The sequence below is a fragment of the Pteropus alecto genome, unplaced genomic scaffold (assembly GCF_000325575.1).
Source record: "Pteropus alecto unplaced genomic scaffold, ASM32557v1 scaffold41, whole genome shotgun sequence".
Taxonomy (NCBI): domain Eukaryota; kingdom Metazoa; phylum Chordata; class Mammalia; order Chiroptera; family Pteropodidae; genus Pteropus; species Pteropus alecto.
The window spans coordinates 2004487-2021262 of NW_006430464.1; the positions used below are offsets into that span (position 1 = coordinate 2004487).

At 55.2% G+C, this 16776-nt stretch overlaps 3 protein-coding genes across 4 annotated transcripts in view; all 3 read left to right on the plus strand.

The window, feature by feature from the left end:
• Window positions 1-3384, plus strand: part of NTN5 (netrin 5) — an 8382-nt gene extending 4998 nt beyond the window's left edge. The window contains exons 7-8 of the mRNA XM_015591695.1: window positions 2610-2741; window positions 3256-3384. Coding sequence (XP_015447181.1) covers window positions 2610-2741; window positions 3256-3384 — 261 coding nt within the window. The remainder of the gene's footprint in view (window positions 1-2609; window positions 2742-3255) is intronic.
• A 5843-nt stretch (window positions 3385-9227) lies between these two features.
• CA11 (carbonic anhydrase 11) lies at window positions 9228-14509 on the plus strand. Its single transcript, XM_006905056.2, has 9 exons — window positions 9228-9658; window positions 9745-9819; window positions 10535-10677; window positions 12171-12356; window positions 12572-12667; window positions 12836-12908; window positions 12999-13153; window positions 13388-13553; window positions 14305-14509. The coding sequence occupies exons 1-9, from the start codon at window positions 9592-9594 to the stop codon at window positions 14328-14330; spliced, it is 987 nt and encodes a 328-aa protein (XP_006905118.1). The 5' UTR covers window positions 9228-9591; the 3' UTR covers window positions 14331-14509.
• A 485-nt stretch (window positions 14510-14994) lies between these two features.
• Window positions 14995-16776, plus strand: part of DBP (D-box binding PAR bZIP transcription factor) — a 5849-nt gene continuing 4067 nt past the window's right edge. The window contains exons 1-2 of one of the 2 annotated variants that reach the window (XM_025048600.1): window positions 15525-15611; window positions 16485-16689. In XM_025048600.1, coding sequence (XP_024904368.1) covers window positions 16569-16689 — 121 coding nt within the window. In that variant the 5' untranslated portion in view covers window positions 15525-15611; window positions 16485-16568. Of the gene's footprint in view, window positions 15612-16484; window positions 16690-16776 lie in introns of both variants that reach the window. The other variant, XM_006905057.3, reaches the window with a different exon arrangement.

Consider the following 16776-nt stretch of genomic DNA (forward strand, 5'->3'; position numbering starts at 1 on the left):
CCGAAGTCGGGCGGCCTTGCACGCCAGCCCAGGCGCTGGGAACAGACTGTAAGGGGAGGCGTGTGCGTCGATGTTGAGGGCGCGACCTGGGCGAGCCAATCAGACGGCGCGTCCCCGGGCGAGCCAATCAGACGGTGCGTCGCCAGGCGAGCCAATCAGACAGCGCCGGGCCTCAGACGTCACTGGCACGTGCCGGGCACGAGGGCCATTTAACCTGCGGAGCTGCCAGCCGGACGTTCGGCCCGAGACTGATGCAGCGAGTCCCCTCAATAAAGTCTTAAATCTTGAGGAGTTTCGGCTACAGACCTGTGATCTGTGCCGGTTGGGTCCCTGAAGTGCCAACGACAAACGCCTCGGGGAAGTCTGTGACGCCCGCGTATGGCTACCGCTCCCTGAGGAAACGGCCAATCCAGTGACAGCGCTGACAGGACGTCACTAAGCGCCGGTTAGACGGAGTTGCCTGATGATTGGCCAAAAGCCGGTGGGCGGGGTCGGTGGCCGGAGAAGGCGGGAAATACACCTTTTCAGGACAGCAGCACCAGATTTCCAGAAAGTTCCAGATTTAAAAACTTTCAGTTCCTGAAGGGCCTCAGGATGGTCTCTGAGGAGGGAATAAAGGGACTTGGAATAAATAGCTGAAGAAGATTCTGAATGGGGTTCACATAGTCTTGAAGCATAGCCTAAACTCTATCCCGAACGAGTAGCCAATCGCGAGTCACAGAGTAGTATGATGTCACTCGGTGCTAAAGAGAATTCTGTCCTACCCAGCAGCAGCAGCAGCAGCAGAGGGGTGGGTCTTAAAAGGCTGGAAGCAGTGATCACTATGGCATGGACGGTTTTCGTGGCCTAGGACCTTCCTTGCCACCGCGACCTCTGCCCCCTGCTCTCACAATCAACAGCACAGTTTCAAATTTGAGTGACCTTTTCAGTAGAGTCACTGAGGGGGTACTCTGAGGGAGTCTCAGAGGAAGGGATATGACTTAAGGGCCATTTGGACCTGGGGAGCAACACTGTTCCTTCCTTGAGAGAAAAGTGGGCCCCTCGGCCAATAGGGAGTCAGGATGAGCCATGACGTCATAGGATACAAGGAAGAGAAAAGGGGCCCTCAGCAAATAAATGCTCTGGGTAAGCTCCTGACGAGACTGAAAAGGCAGAAAATAGCCTCCAGGCGGTGACTGACCCCCAAGCTACCAATAATACCCTATACCTGGAGAAGCTTGCCTCTGGATTCACGTTGAGGGCATCTTTGAAATAAGAGTTAGGATTAGGAGTCTCGGGAAGTTTCTAAAAAGAGTTCCCTGTTCCACAAAACTCCTCTGTTGCTTATCTTCGTTCTTTTCATGCTTTATTAAAGCCGATTCAATGTCCAGTCCATCAGCAAATCCTGTACAAACTACCTACTATATATATTCACAATTCAACCATTTTTATCATCTCTGCTGCTACCACATTGGTCCAAGCCCCCACCACCGTTCATCTGGAATATTACAGTAGTCTCTCCTCTCTACCCCCTTAGAGTCTGCTTCATACAGAAGCCAGGATGATGGCTTTAAAACCCAAGTCGGATCGCACTACTATTATGCTCAAAACCCTCGAATAGCCCAGAGTCCTCGCTCTGCCCTAGGAGGTCCTACGTGGCCTGCTCCCACCACATAACTGACCTCACCTTGTACGCTCCCCCTCATTCACACCTCTGCAGTCACACTGACCTCTTTCTTGTTCCTTTAAAAACAAAGCACACTCTGCCCCAGGGCCTTTGCACTTGCTGTTCTCTCTTCCGAGGACATACTTTCTCATATGATAAGCTAGTTCCCCTACTTCATTTAAGTCCTCCATTAGTCAAGTTAGGCTAGCTCTATTGGCTTGACATAATGAAAGTTGATTTCTTGCTCATGTAGATGTCCCACGCAAGTGAGCGAGGGGCAGTTTTCCACACAGTCATTCAAGGACCCAGGCTGAGAATAACTACCATCTTGTCACTGCGCCAACTACAATCCATGGCATCTCTGATTACAGGGGGGAGAGAGAGAGAGAGAGAGAGAGAGAGAGACCGCGCACTGACTTGTCCCACACAAGAAATAAATACTTTGGCCCAGGAATGACTCCAGCCCTCCCACTCACTGCTCACGTGGTTTCATTTAATTGCATGAAGGTGGGCAAGTAGAATTCTCTTATGTGCCTGGAAAGAGAGAGGAACCAGTGTATTAGTTTTTTATTGCTGCCATAACAAATTACCGTAGTCAGTGGCTGAAGCAAAACAAATATATTATCTTCCAGTTCTATAGGTCAAAAGCCTAACACAGATTTTCTAGGCTAAAATCAAGGTGTCAACAAGGCTTTATTCCTTCTGGAACCCCTAGGGGAGAATATGTTTCTTTTTCATTCCCAGCTTCTAAAGGCCACCCGCATTTCTTGGCTCATGGCCCCTTTTTCCATCTTCAAAGCCAGCCATGGCATGTGGAGTCCCTTTCACACTTTAAATTTATCTTGGCTCTTCTTTGTCCTGACATGTTTTTTTCTGACCACAGCTGGGGAAGATTGTCCGCTTTTAAAGACCCATGTGATTATAAGGGACCCACCCAGATAATCCAGAATAATCTCCCCATCAGCTCAAGATCCTTGTTCTTAATCACCTCTGCAAAGTACCTTTTGCCATGTCAGGTAACATATTCACCGGTTCCAAGAGTGAGCGTGTGAACATCTTTGAGGGCCATTATTCCGCCTCCCGCAGCCAGATATGGGTGAGCACTAGAATTTTCCATCATGTGGCTCTGCTCACATTTCACAGCATCAGAAAGACCTACCCTGACCACCCATTAACTAAATAGCAGCTCCTTCCGATCATTCTCGTTCCTTTGTCCTGCTTTATTTTTCTTTTTAGCACTAATCGCCACTTGATATATTAAATATCTGTCTTTTTGTTTGCCGTTTCTCTGTCTCTTCTACCAGGATGTGCGCTCCGTGGGAGGAGGGGTTTTGTTTTGTTGGTGTCTTTAACCTCTCTATATAGAAAGGTTCATGACATATAGCATATATATGTTCAGTAAATACTTATTGAAAAACTGATCAACGAATGGTCTAACTTTCAGCCCGACTGACCCTGAACTGATTTCTCAAGCATGTGTATTATTAGGAGTCAGAGTAAACCCCAAATAACCGTGGCTTAAACAAGAAAATAGAAATGTATTTATCTCTTGCATAAAAGAGGTCTAGAGATAGTCGAGCCACCGGGAACCTTCTAGCTTTCCTCTCCAGCATCTTCAGAGTGATCCTTTTCGTCGTGGTCCAGCGTGGCAGCTAGCGCTCAAGCCCATGTCGCTATCCATGCAGCAGAATGAAGAAAGGCAAAGAAAAAAGGCCAAAAGGCCCATGCAGCTGACCTAAGGATGTTTTCCCAAAGCTGCTACACAATCCTTTTGTTTTCATTGGCAGGAAGTTAGTCACATGACCGCATTTAGCTGCAAGAAAGGATGGAAATAGAGCCTTTAATTCTGGACTATCTTGGACTCAACTAAATAGGATGTTTTACTATCAAGGAAAGGGAAGAGAAAGGATATTTGGGAAAATTAGCTTACGTGGCTTTATGTCAGACCCTCAGCCAGTCAGAACCCAGAGTATGCTATGACAGGACGCGGTGTTAGGCAGAGCAGCTTTTTGTCATTTCTGGGAAATAGAGGCTAAAATTGGAAGTAGTTGATGAGTGGCTATAGCATTCCACCCCACCTCCTGCTGCTTTGACCTTGGATTTGTGTTTGTTTTGTTCCGTGCTATTACTGTAGCCCCTGGAATATAATACTCTGCAAATATTTGTTGACTGAATACGTGGTTCCTGTGACTATTCACATATACAGATAAAGAAATCGAGGTTCCTGTGGGGCTACACCTTAGGGTGAGGGCAGCGATTCCAACCCAGAATTCTTAACCACCTCTTCGATGAAGAAACCAGCTCAGAGAAGCGAGGAATCTAAGCAACCATCACACAGCAAGTAGCTGGCATTCAGACTTAGTTCTCCAGAGGCGAGCTGTCCAGTACAGTAGCCGCATTTAAATTTAAATTAATTAAAATAAAATCAAATTTAACATTCAGTTTCTCAGTCACATTAGCCACATTTCAAGTGGCCGGCGACTAGCATATTGGACAAAGCAGAATATTTGCACCACTGTGGGAAGTCCTACTGGATGGCTCGCCTCCGGACACCATTTTCGTGAAGATCACAGATATTTTTCATCTGTAAAATGAGGATGACGATGGCAATAACAGGAAGGAGCTCACAGGGCATATTGTCAGGATTAAGTGAGTTAATGTGTGTATGTCACGGGTTTAGAACAGTGTCCCGCACAGAGTGAGGACCATTTGGTTTGTCCTCTTTCTTTAAATGCCCAGTGGCCATACCTCCCCCCGAAGAGGCTAGAACACAGATCGAGAGGACTTGGCTGGGCTCCCCGAGAGAGTGGGAGTCGAGAAGGGGGAAAGAGGGGTGAAGAGGCCAAGAGAGGCTGTGGGAACCACCCGAGCCTGGAGAGTCCCGTCCCCACTGCCTCCCACGGGGGGCCGAGGAGGTGGGAGATGAAAGAGAGGAGCAGGCAAGCCCCATATGTTCCTCATGACCCCAACTTTGTTCCCAGCGCCCGAGACGAATAAGCGTGAAATCCACATCTGGGACCCACTTCCGGCCCGGCCATTCCCTCCGCCACTGGGCACGGAGCCCAGACTGTGCGCTGTTACGGAGGCAGCACAGGTGGCTTCTGGAGCGCAGAGGAGGCCCCCTGCCCACCTCGGCATTGCTGATGGCTTCCTGAGAGAGCAGACTCCTGAACTACATATGAATCCGAGTAGGAACGTGTCCAGCAGACAACTGGGAAAGGGAGCCCCAGTTAGAGGCGACCGTTTGTGCAAAGGTCCAGAGGCCAGAGGGTCTGGTGTGGTGGGAGAGCAGAGGCGAGGCTGGATTGCTGGTGGCCAGGGCATGGGGACCTCTCAGGCCAGGCCGAGGGCTGGGATATGTTTCCCACTGGGGTGGCATGGGAGGTCTTGGAGCGGGGGAGGGGCAGAGTCAGCCCTGTGTGACCAACAGTTACATGGACAATCGTTGAGGTGGCTCGATTCAGCGAGAGAGTCCAGAACCCAGCCTGGAGGTCAGTTGCCTTCTTGGCAACTTCTCTCAGAGGAGGTGACGTCTGAGGTAGGCCTAGAAGGACAGAAGGAAGATTTGGCCATGACGAGAAAGGCTGAGGGGTGGGGACTTTGTCCAAGGGTGCTAAGAGCTTTGAGATAGGCCCCCTGGAGTCCGTGGAAGGTGGACTGGAGGGGGAGGGAGGCTGAGGGGCAGCGAGAGGCTCACCTCCTCCAGGAAGTCTTCCCTGAACTCCCAGGCCGGGCCCTGTGTCGCTTCCCTGCTCGGCCACTTCCTAACTACAACTCTGGGGAGAGGACACTGGTGGGAGAAGATGAGGTCCGAGCTGGGGCTAGAGCTATGGGGACAGAAAGAGAGTCAGGAAAATATCTCCTACACCAAGAAGCCTTCCTCTTAAGCCTCATGCAAAAAAATAATTGTTTTAACCCATTTCTGAGTGCGACAGTCTCTATATTTTACTTCATTCACTCGCTCATTCTTTCGTTCAACGTATTGTCCTGAGGTCTTCCTGGGAAATGCCAGGACTGAGACCTGAGCCAGAGCCAGGACTTGCCCCCGAGGGGGTCCCAATCTGGGAGGGTTGGGTAGGGGAGACACCTAGGTCCAGTCACATCTGGTGCGCTGTGTGACAAGGGAGACAGCACAGGACCCAGCCTGGGAGATCAAGGAAGACTTCCCGGAGGAGGTGAGGCCCTCCCTGGGCCTTGCAGAAAATTCAAGTGTCTCCCAGGCAGTTGGGAGGGGGGCAGAATCTCTAGGGAGAGACATCAGGAGCATCTTAGCATCTTCATGCCCAGTTTACCTCTTGAGGACCCCCGTGTGCCCTGTGTGGAGTGATGCTGGGGATCCAGAGACGGTTCAGGCCTGGGCCCCTGAGGGAGGACACACAGGGACACCCAGTCCCCCTCTGGTGAGACCTGTGCTCTACCAGAGGTAGCACAGGCATTGGGAATGTCCGCGGTGGGTGCCGACCCAGCCCAGGGCATCAGGGAGGGCTTCCTGAAGGAGGAGAGCCGAACCGTATAGGTCGAGCCTGCCCTTCCTGCTCTTGTCTTTCCCTCCCCATGGAGCTCTGGTTCCGCCACTGTCCCTGCCCTTGACGAATTCCATGTTTTTCTTGTTTCTACACACTTCTGGGGTTGGCTGCCATAAAAAAATTACCATAAACCGTGTGGCTTAAAACAACAGATACTTATCTTCTTATAGTTCTGGACGCCAGAAGTTCAAAATCAAGGTCGGCAGGGCCACAGTGCGTCCGAAGGCTCTTGGGGCCCTCCTTGTCCCTTCCAGCTTCCTGTGGCTCCAGATGCTCCTCGCCTCGAGGCTGTGTCACTCAAACTCTGCCTTCCATCGCCATCTCCTCCGTCTTGACTCTCCTTTCTGTCTTTCTCTTACGAAGACTCTTGTGATTGAACCGAGGGTCCACCTGGGTAACAGAGGACGATCTCATCTCAACATCACTAGCTTAATGACACCGGCAAAAACACTTTTGCTAAATAAGGTCCATTCGCAGGTACTAGATGGACATCTTTTTTTGGTGGGGGGGGGCACCCATTCAATCCACTACGTCTTGGGTGAGCCACTTCCGTCTCTGAGATTCAGTGTTCTTTCTGAGTGCTGCCCCCCCCAGCCCCCCACCTCTCGGAGCAGCTTTGAGGGTTGAAATGAAGCCTCCAGGTTTTCTCCATCCATCTTTTCTTTGCTTCTCTTCCCTGCGTCTACACTTTTTAACTGTAACTCTGGGCAAAGCACTTATACCCTCTGACTTGGTGTCTTCATCGATGGGATAATAATAGTTTCTGCTTCATAGGGGAGCTGTGAGGATTACTATGAGTGAGTTAGTTCATCGTTATGCTCACAACTTTGCCTGGCAGGTAGTAGATGCTTTATGTGCTGGCTGTCATTACCGTCATCGTCGTCTTCTTCATCATCATCATCATCATCATCATCATCATCATCATCATCACGACTACTGTCTTCCAGTGTCTCTCCCACACATTTCTGTGTTTCTGAATGTGTCTCACCAACCTCAAAGCCTCACAGGTATTGAAGGGTCCGTCTCTCTCCATCGCTCTGTCTCTTCCCTCCCCCAAACTGTGATGATTTCAAAATGAGCCCACAAATTCTTTAATACTCTTCCCTGCAAGAAAGGAGCCTAATCTCTCACTTTGAGTGTGGGCTGGACTTAGTGACTTGCTTCCAATGAAAAGAATAAAGTGATGATGTGTCACTTTGGAGATGAGGTCATGTAAGACACCTCTTTCTCTTTATTTCTCTCTCTCTCTCTCTCTCTCTCTCTCTCTCTCTCTCTCTCTCTCTCTCTCTCTCTCCCAATCAATCGTTCACTGTGGGAGAAGCTGGTGGCCATGTTGTGAGAACACTCAAGCGCCCTATAGAGAGGCCCCTGTAGCAAGGAGCTGAGGCCTCTTGCCCACTACCCCTTAGGTAAGCTTGGAAGTGGGTCTTACAGCCCCAGTCACGCCTTCAGATGAGTGCAGCCCTTGCCTAGAGCCTGAGGGACTCTGAGCCAGAACCGCCCAGCCAGACCTTTCCAAAATCCCTGCCCCTCAGAAACTGTGAGACAATAAATCTGTTGCGTTAAGCCACTAAGTGTTAGGGTTGGTATGTGGCCATGGATAATTGAAACATACTTTCTTTCTTGTGCTTTCTGTCTGTCTGCAATTCTGCCTCCCCCTGGCTGTCTCTACCTCCCTCCACCTCTAGGTCCTCGAATGCCTCTGTCCTTCCGACTCCGCATAGTCCCTCCTTATAGGTCAGTTGGTCTGTTTCCGGGTCTCTCTCCCTCTACCTGGGTCTCTCTGTCTCTGCCATCTGGTCCTCCTCGTCGAGATCTCTTTCTCTGCACGAGCGTCTCTATTTACAGAGTGCACGTGGGTCTGCCTCTTTCTCCTCTCCAGGTCTGTCCGTAGCTCTAGGTGCGTGTTTCTGTGTCTCTGTTTTTGGATCTCTTTTCTATTTCTGTCTGTCCCCACTGCCCCCACCTGGCATCTTGTTCTTCCATCTCCCACCTGCCAGGTGAGTCTCTCTCTGCTTCTGTCCCTAAGCGTGTGTCTCTATGTTTGTCTCTCTGTGTGCCTCTGTATCTTTTCTCTGCCACCATCTGTAGCCCATTTTGTATCTCTTCCCCTCATTCTGGGTCTCTCTCTCTCTCTCCATCTCTCTCCGTATGTCTCGCTCCATATGTGTCTCTGTCTCGCTCCCTCCTGCCCCACCGCCCGCCCTCCTGTCGCTAGCCTACGGGGATAGACGTCTCCCCGCATCCATCTCAGGCTCCCTTTCTCTTCGAGGAGCCTCTGCATCTTCCAACCTCACCTCCCGCTCTCTCGCTGGGGCCTTCCTGGCTCCTCCTCCCCCGCACCACGTTCTCTCTCTCTCTCTCTCTCTCTCTCTCTCTCTCCTCTCTCTCTCTCTCCCCAGGTCTCTGCCTCCCCCTCCTGGTCAGCGGCCCACACCGCACCCCAATCTCCCAGGGGATCCCCCAGCCAGGTTAAGGCAGCCCCTGGTGGAGACCGGAGGGGAACACTGCGCGGGGGCTGCAGACGCTGGTACAGGCTCCAGCCTGGGTTCCCGAGAGCTGGGGGACCCCGGATCCTCCCGAGCACGGCCTTGAGCACGCAGACTTGTGAGGCCTCTCCCAGCTCCACCTTAAGCGTCCCCCCTCCCCCCTTCTGCGGAGGATGGGAAGTGCCAGCTCCAGCCCCAGGTGTCCGGGCCACCCCCACCCCCTTGGCCCCAGTGCGGCAGGGAGCTGGTGACCAGCCCCCAATGACCCCTCCATCCTTTCCCTCTGGCAACACACACACACACACACACACACACACACACGCACACACACACTGGCCCTAGGAATGTTCTCTGCTGTGAGAGCACCCGCCCCCCCCAACATCCACAAAAAAATTAAATAGAGAGAGAGGAAAGGGAGGAGGGAGGAAGGGATGAGAGAGACGGAAACAGAAGAGGCAGGAGAGGAGGAGGTGGCGAGAGATAAAGGGGAGAGAGAGAGGAGCTTAGAGAGGTAGAGAGAGAGAGAGGAGGTGAAGCGGGAGAGAGAGAAGCAGGAGCAGAGGAGGGAGAGAGGGAGGAGGAGGAGGTGAGGGGAGCACAATGGAGACATGGAGTTAGGCGGCTTGGGAAAGCTCAATGCAAAGAGAGCCCAGAGGGGGTGTGGATTAGGGACCAAGAGGTGACCCCGGGAGAAGCAGAAGGCAGAGAGAGGAGTGGAAAGATCGGGAGGCAGAGGGAGACTGGAGGGCCGGGCGGGGAGAAGGAGAGGCACAGAGCCGGGAGACAAGAGTGGGTTGGGGTGTTCGGTCCCCGGTGGGGAGGAGAGGGAGGCTGGAAGTCCTGGAGGAACAGGGTCCCACAGACAGGAGAGGGGACAGCAGAGAGAGGGGGGCCGGGCACTGGGAAGGGGTCGCCCAGAGGCCTCCCGGGCATGGAGGGTGCAGCTCGTCTGAGCGCCCCTCGCGTGCTGGTTCTCTGGGCTGCGCTGGGGGCGACAGGTAAGGCCTGGCGTCGGGGCGGGAGCCCCCGGGGGCGGAGAGGGGCGGGGTGCCGAGGAGAGGGGCTCATGCTGCTCTCTCCCCAGCTCACATCGGACCTGCACCTGACCCCGAGGACTGGTGGAGTTACAAGGAGAATCTCCAGGGAAACTTCGTGCCAGGTGCAGCCGGGGCGGGGACCCGGGCGTCCGGGCCCCTGGGTGGCTCCTTCCTGGGTCCCGGGGAGCCTCTCCTCGCTGGGAGTTCCAGCCCCTCCTTCCCTGCCTCAGGAGTTCGGCCCAGCCTCTGAACCCCAGCGGCTCACCATGGGACATTATCCATGCGCATTTCAAGCAGCGAGTGGGGGAGTGAGTGGGAGGAAAGCGGGTGTGGGGGCGGAGGGCTGTGTGTGTGCGGGCGCGTTTGCCGGGAAAGAGGCAGGCAGGTCCTGGCTCTGCTGGGAACCAGAGCTTCGGTGGCTACGTCCCCCGCCTCGTCCAGCCCTCTCTTGCAACTCCTCTCCCCGGTACATTCATTATCCAGCTGAGCTGCAGGGGAGTCGGAAAGAACTACAACTCCCATGGGCTCTGGGGCAGTGGGTGGCCGGCAGCCCTAGGGCCTGCTGGGAGTTGTAGTTTCTTCCCCCATGACTTCATTTAAGATGGGTTTGATGGAGGAGAGGCTTGGAGGTGTTCGGGGTCTTAGGAAACTCCTCCAAGATTCTTCTAGGACCCAGGATTCTGGATCCCAGCTCCCTCCTCCCTCATTCCCAGGAGTCCAGGTCCCCAGCCCTTCCTGTCCTGGGATCCAGAAGTTCAGACCACAGCCTCCTCAGCAGATGCCAAGATTGTGATCCCGATTTCTGACTCTTTCCTCTCTACCTTGCCCCCACCCCAGGGCCTCCCTTCTGGGGGCTGGTGAATGCAGCCTGGAGTCTGTGTGCGGTGGGGAAGAGGCAGAGCCCCGTGGATGTGGAGCTGAAGAGGGTCCTTTATGACCCCTTCCTGCCCCCACTGAGGCTCAGCACTGGGGGAGAGAAGGTAAAGGGCCTGGAGGGAGGGCTTACCGAATCCACTGGGGTGAGCATGAGTGGAGGCTGGGTAGGGTGCTGAGGTGGGAGGCCAGCCTTGGGGAAGAAGGGGTACATGCCGGAGGAGAGGAGACTCCTGCCACTCCAAAATGGATTGCCCTTACCACAAATGGCTCCCCATCTCTCTATCTCCATAGTAGCCGTGGTTAAAACAGATCATTTCCTGTGTCAGGAACTGTCTTAAAAGCCTGCTAAGCCCTCCGATCCTCAGAGTAACCCTACGAATAGGTGTTATGATTACCCTTATTTTATGGATGCAGAAACTGAGGCACAGAGAGGTTAAGTTACTTGCCTGAGGTCACGCAGCTAGAGAGTGCCCGCGCTGGGATTCGAACCCACACAGCGTGGTCCCAGCATCCACGCTCTTGCCCACTCGGCAAGGCCATTTCTTATAAGAGCCCACACCATCCTTCTTCACTCGGCTGCCCCAGCTAAAAGCCTCGGAGCCGTTCGCCAGCCCGTTCTCTCCTTTACTCCCATTTCCAGTCTCTGTCCTTTCTAGTCTCCCTGCTCCATATCATTCGAATCTTTTCCCTTCTCGTCGCCTCCGCTGCCCCCATCGTCCTCTTGCACCTGGACTGGTGCCGTCGCTTCCTCCCTGGCTCGCCTCTCTGCCTCCTGCAACCCATTCTCCACGCCACAGCTGGAGAGATGTTTAAAAACACAAACCAGATCAGACCGCTCTCCTGCTCAAAATCCCTCTACCAGAATAGGTTTTAACAGCAAACATGTAATAGGCTGTACCACGTGCCCGGCACTGTGCCGAGTGTGTTATAGAGATTCAGATATTTAAATGAAAATACAAAACACCCCCTCGTTGCCCATCTGGCTCCCATCACCGTCCCCCCCTTTGTGGACTGGGTTCTAGTCCCGCTGGCCTTTTTGCTGTCACTAAAACAGACCATCTCTGGGCCTTAGCATTTGCTGTTCTTTATTCCTGGAATGTCTTCCTCGTCCTTTGCAACTAACCCCTACTTATCCTTCAGGTCTCCATTCGAATGTCACCTCCTCGGGGAAGTCTTTCCTGACCTCCCCCTCCACTCCCGTCTAGGCCAGATTTCCCATCACACTTTCTCAGAGCTCCCAGTTCTTCCCAGCATGAGCGCAGGATGTAATTCATTAGGCAGTGACTTACTTATGTGATTCAGTATTTATTGTGTCTCTCCCCAGTTAGAACATATGCTCCACGAGCCCTAGGATTTTTGTCTACTCGTTCACTGTTCTCTTCCTGGCATCCATGGCACGTAGTAACAGCTCGATAAATATTTAATTAAGTAAATTCATCGATATCGAGCGCCGACTGTGGACCAGCACAGAACCTGGAACGTCGGTGCTCAAACTGTGCCGAATGATTCAAGGATTGTCGGAAGCCGGAAATGGTGTGGACATGGGAGGAAAGAGGACTTTTCTGTGTCCTTATGACAGCTTCCACCTCTCCCACAGCTCCGGGGAACCCTGTATAACACTGGTCGCCACGTCTCGTTCCTGCCCGCACCCCGGCCCGTGGTCAACGTGTCTGGGGGTCCCCTCCTTTATAGCCACCGACTCAGTGAGCTGCGGCTGCTGTTTGGAGCACGTGATGGGGCCGGCTCTGAACACCAGATCAACCACCAGGGCTTCTCTGCTGAGGTGGGGGCACCTGACCTCTGACCCTTGACCTCTGCCCTGAGTAGACCCGACTCCTCCCAGCTCACCCTCCTCTTAATGCCTCACCGAATCCTCCCTACGTAACTGCGCCCCCACCCTGAGCACTAGTCCTTAACCTGATTTGGGAACCCCAGAGCTGCACCCATTCTCTCCTCCCCTTCTGCTAGGGGACCCCACTCTCTGTGCTCCCCTCCCAGGTACAGCTCATCCACTTCAACCAAGAACTCTACGGGAACCTCAGCGCCGCCTCCCGAGGCCCCAATGGCCTGGCCATTCTCAGCCTCTTTGTCAATGTGAGCCCAAGCGGGATTCAGAGGGAGGGAGGGGCCGGGCACCTGGAAAACTCTGGGGTCTGAGGAAGAGGGAGGCTGGGAGGCCCAGACTCCTGGGTCCTGGGCGAGGAAGGGATGGGGGGCTTGGACTTCTGGGTTCCTACTTCCTCACCTCCAAACCCTACACAGGTGGCTGGCAACTCAAACTCATTCCTCAGCCGCCTCCTGAACCGCGACACCATCACCCGCATCTCCTACAAGAGTGAGTCCCCGGTGCGTTGGTGGGGGGGCGTGCACAGGAGGGGAGCTCAAGAGAGGCACGCTTCCTCACTCTGGCATAATACACCTGCAGATGATGCCTACTTTCTTCAAGACCTGAGCCTGGAGCTCCTATTCCCCGAATCCTTCGGCTTCATCACCTATCAGGGCTCTCTTAGCACCCCGCCCTGCTCGGAGACTGTCACCTGGATCCTCGTCGACCGGGCCCTCAATATCACCTCCCTCCAGGTGACCCTCGGTCTGCCTCCCCTCTGTCCCCCCCACCACCGTTGCCTCATGTACCCTCCTTCCCCAAGTTTACTGGGAGCTGGAGGGGGTGAGAGGGTCAGATAACCCTGGAGGGTGGGTGGGGTGGGACTGACCAAGGCCCTTATTACCCGCTCCCAAGGGCGGGACTTCCTGCGTGACGTCACCAGGACCATTCATATTCACTCCCAGTTTCCCACTGTCCTCCCGCGACAGATGCACTCCCTGAGACTCCTGAGCCAGAATCCTCCATCCCAGATCTTCCAGAGCCTCAGTGGTAACGGCCGGCCCCTGCAGCCCTTGGCCCACAGGGCCTTGAGGGGCAATAGGGACCCCCGGCACCCGGAGAGGCGCTGCCGAGGCCCCAACTACCGCCTGCATGGTATGGTCCAGTCTGCACCCCTCCTCCACGTCTTGGTCTAACCCGCCTATGTCTTTCCCCATGGTGCAGTATGGTACAGTCCTACCACCCTTTGCTGCTTCTATATGGTCCAGCCTCCTACATTCTCACTCTTCCCCGCTCCTCCCTATGTGTTAATGTGCTACGATCCACCTCCCCGCCGGAGACCATTGCTGGTCCATGATTTGTCTTCCCTCTTCACTGCTTGCAACTTGTAACTTAGCCTATAACCCGAGCCCCCTGGCTTCCCGGTGGTCCGTGGTTCCTAGTACGATGGCTTTCCAGAGTGGTACAGTCCGGATTCATTCCCTGTTTCCTTGTGGGATACCCTACATTTGGGCTGTTCCATAATCCGATCGCCCCCACCTTTGCTGAAAATCGACATGGTACAACCCCCTTCCCTTCCTACTGCCTCCTCATGGTTCAGCCCAGTGAGCTAAACGGCCACCTTTCTGGTTTCTCACCATGGTACAGTCCCGACCCCTCCAAGAATACCTTCGTGTAGCTCAGCCTAATGCTGAAACTGGACGTCCCTATTCCACTTCTGCTGCCTCCCTGCGGGTCGGCCCACTGCCGGACCATTTTCCCCAGCTTCTCAACCTACTACACTCCGGTTCCCGCTTCTCAGCCTCCCAGTGGCAGAGCCCTCCGCGGCCCAGCCCCCCGTTGCCGGCACAGTCCATCCTGTGGTGCCCTAAACTAACGCGTCCCACCGGTGTCGTCTGTCTTACAGTGGATGGTGCCCCCCACGGTCGCTGAGACTCCCCATCGAGGATTGCGCCTGCCCTTCCCGACCCTCCCCACGAGGAGAGGGGAGTCACCCCCAAAACAAAGCTATTAAAGGGACAGAATACTTCCTGTTTCTCAGTGGTCTGATTTTAGGCGCGGAGGGGAAACATTTGGGTATTACAGAATAGTAGCTTTCTTCTAGAAACCAATCTCCCACTTCCTAAACCCCATCACTCGGTTTTTGGCTTCCTGGTACCCCAAACGGTCATTTGGATATGCGGCTCCTTTAAGCGGAGCCTCTTCCCGCGCCCCCCCTTACCCAGTCCGGGGGTCAGGCAGCACGCGCAGAGCCATGTGCTTCCCCCTCCCGCCTGCTTCATTGGCTCGAACTGGGTCACGGTCCCGCCCCCAACGCCGTCTCCCATTGGGCAAATGTAGGTCAGGGTCCCGCCTCCCATCAAAAAGCAATGCAACTTCACGCGTTGAGCCCCTCCTGCGCCCTCCTGGACCTTGGCGGATCCAGGGGTCCCATTGGCTGTGCGTCTCGAGGGGTCCGGACGCGATTGGCCCGCACTTTCAGCCCGAGGGAGGCACGCGGCTGGGGTGCATGGCCCAAGAGGCGGGAGGGGCAGGGCGGGCGGGGGCCGAGAGGAGGGGTGCTCACAGTGGCGTCGGGTGTTTTGGTTTGGCTTTTTTTTTTTTTTTTTTTCCGCGAAAGAAGTTTGCTTTGGCCACGCCTCAAGGCGGCCGCCTCCTCCTGCCCCCTCCCCCGCCCCTCCGTGCACACCTCTTGGTGCAGATTGCAGAGCGCCTTCCGTTGAGAGAGCTGCAGAATTTGCAAGAGCCAGGCTCGCCCACCTTGTAGAAGGAGCTTCTCGAGTCCCCTTAAATCCTCGGTTGCGAAGAGCTGACCGCCTGGTTTGATCACCCCGCGTCGCCCAGACTGCATGGTCTCCGGGGACCCTCTAGAGTTGCACGTTTCGGCACCGAGGACTGCAAATCCCCGTCGCTCCTAGGATTTACTCTGTTCTGGATACTGGAATCTTGCAAGCTACGCTCGCCCGCCCCTGGGCAGACACTGGCTGGCCCAAACCACAGGAGTGTACCGCCGTCTGGCAGGCCAACTCTTCGCCTCTCCATGAGCTCGTGAGCCTGCGGGCAGGTGCCCGGCGATGTCGCGGCCTGTGAGCGACAGGACCCCGGTCCCCCTGCTGCTGGGCGGCCCGGCCGGGGCCCCCCCTGGCGGGGGAGCGCTGCTTGGGCTGCGGAGCCTTCTGCAGGGGACCAGCAAGCCCAAAGAACCAGCCAGCTGTGAGTTCTAGCCCCGACCTCGCCCAACTCAGACATCCTACTCCCTTAGGGACTCCAGCGCTAAGGGAGGGGGGGTCCACAGCTACCCTCTCCGGGCCGAGAGTCCATCTTCCCACCTTTATCTAATCATGTACTAAGGTGTTTAGGCCTTCAGATCTCTCAGCACCCAGTACTCAAAAGTACCAGCTCTCAAGCCCATCCACCCCGAGGACCCAAGAGCCTAGGCCCCAGCCCCCTCTTCCTTTTGGTTACGAGAGTCTGCACCCTTGGGGTCCAGGGCGGAGGGATGGGGTGTGTCGGATGCTCACACGGTAGTGACACGGGCTTGGGCGGGGCCTCCTGGGGTCACATGGAGTCTAGGGATGAGGAATGTGCCCCAGGAATAGAGCCCCTTCCTGCCCCTTACAGAGTGTGGGGGTGGGGAGAAAGGGGTACAGTGCTGCAGGGAGTGTGGCGGGTGGGTTATAGAGGAATCACAGAGCTGTCATTTTTTTCTCTCACCTGCCCAAATCTCCACCTAACCTGTCTGAACTTCCGTCCCCCTTCTATATCTGTGCCCCTTAACGGGTCTCTGTCCCCATCTCTCTCTGCATCTCTGGGTCCCTGTCCTCCCTTCTGAGTTTTTATCCCCCTCTCGGTCTCTGTCCCCCTATCCCTGTCTATACCGCCCCGTCTCTGTCCTTTCTCTATGGGTCTCTCCCTGAGTCTCTATTCCCTCTTCTCTCTGTATCCTCGCCCTCCCTCTCCGGTCTCCCCCGTCTGTCTCCTCCTTCTTTGGATCTCTATACCCCCTTTTCTCTCGTCTCTGACTCGGGGTCTCTTCTTTATATTCCTCTCCCTCCCCACCCTGCCTGGCCTTTCCCTGGCCCCCAGGTCTCTTGAAGGAAAAGGAGCGCAAGGCGGCTCTGCCGGCAGCAACGGTCCCCGGGCCGGGCCTGGAGACGGCGGGTCCGGCTGATGCCCCATCTGGGGCGGTGGTGGGCGGCGGGTCCCCACGGGGGCGCCCGGCGACCGCGCCTGGCCCAAGTCTGCTGGCGCCGCTGCTGTGGGAGCGGACGCTGCCGTTCGGCGACGTGGAGTACGTAGACCTGGACGCCTTCCTGCTGGAGCACGGGCTCCCGCCCAGCCCGCCGCCCCCCGGCGGCCCGTCACCGGCGCCCTCGCC

What these genes read in the sequence shown, in the direction of transcription:
- CA11 (XM_006905056.2), top strand. Translation starts at nt 9,592, where the DNA reads ATGGAGGGTGCAGCTCGTCTGAGCGCCCCTCGCGTGCTGGTTCTCTGG. An exon ending in CCAGGGAAACTTCGTGCCAG is followed by an intron (nt 9,820 to 10,534) that starts GTGCAGCCGGGG and finishes CCCCCACCCCAG; the next exon opens with GGCCTCCCTTCTGGGGGCTG. An exon ending in TCAATATCACCTCCCTCCAG is followed by an intron (nt 13,154 to 13,387) that starts GTGACCCTCGGT and finishes CTCCCGCGACAG; the next exon opens with ATGCACTCCCTGAGACTCCT.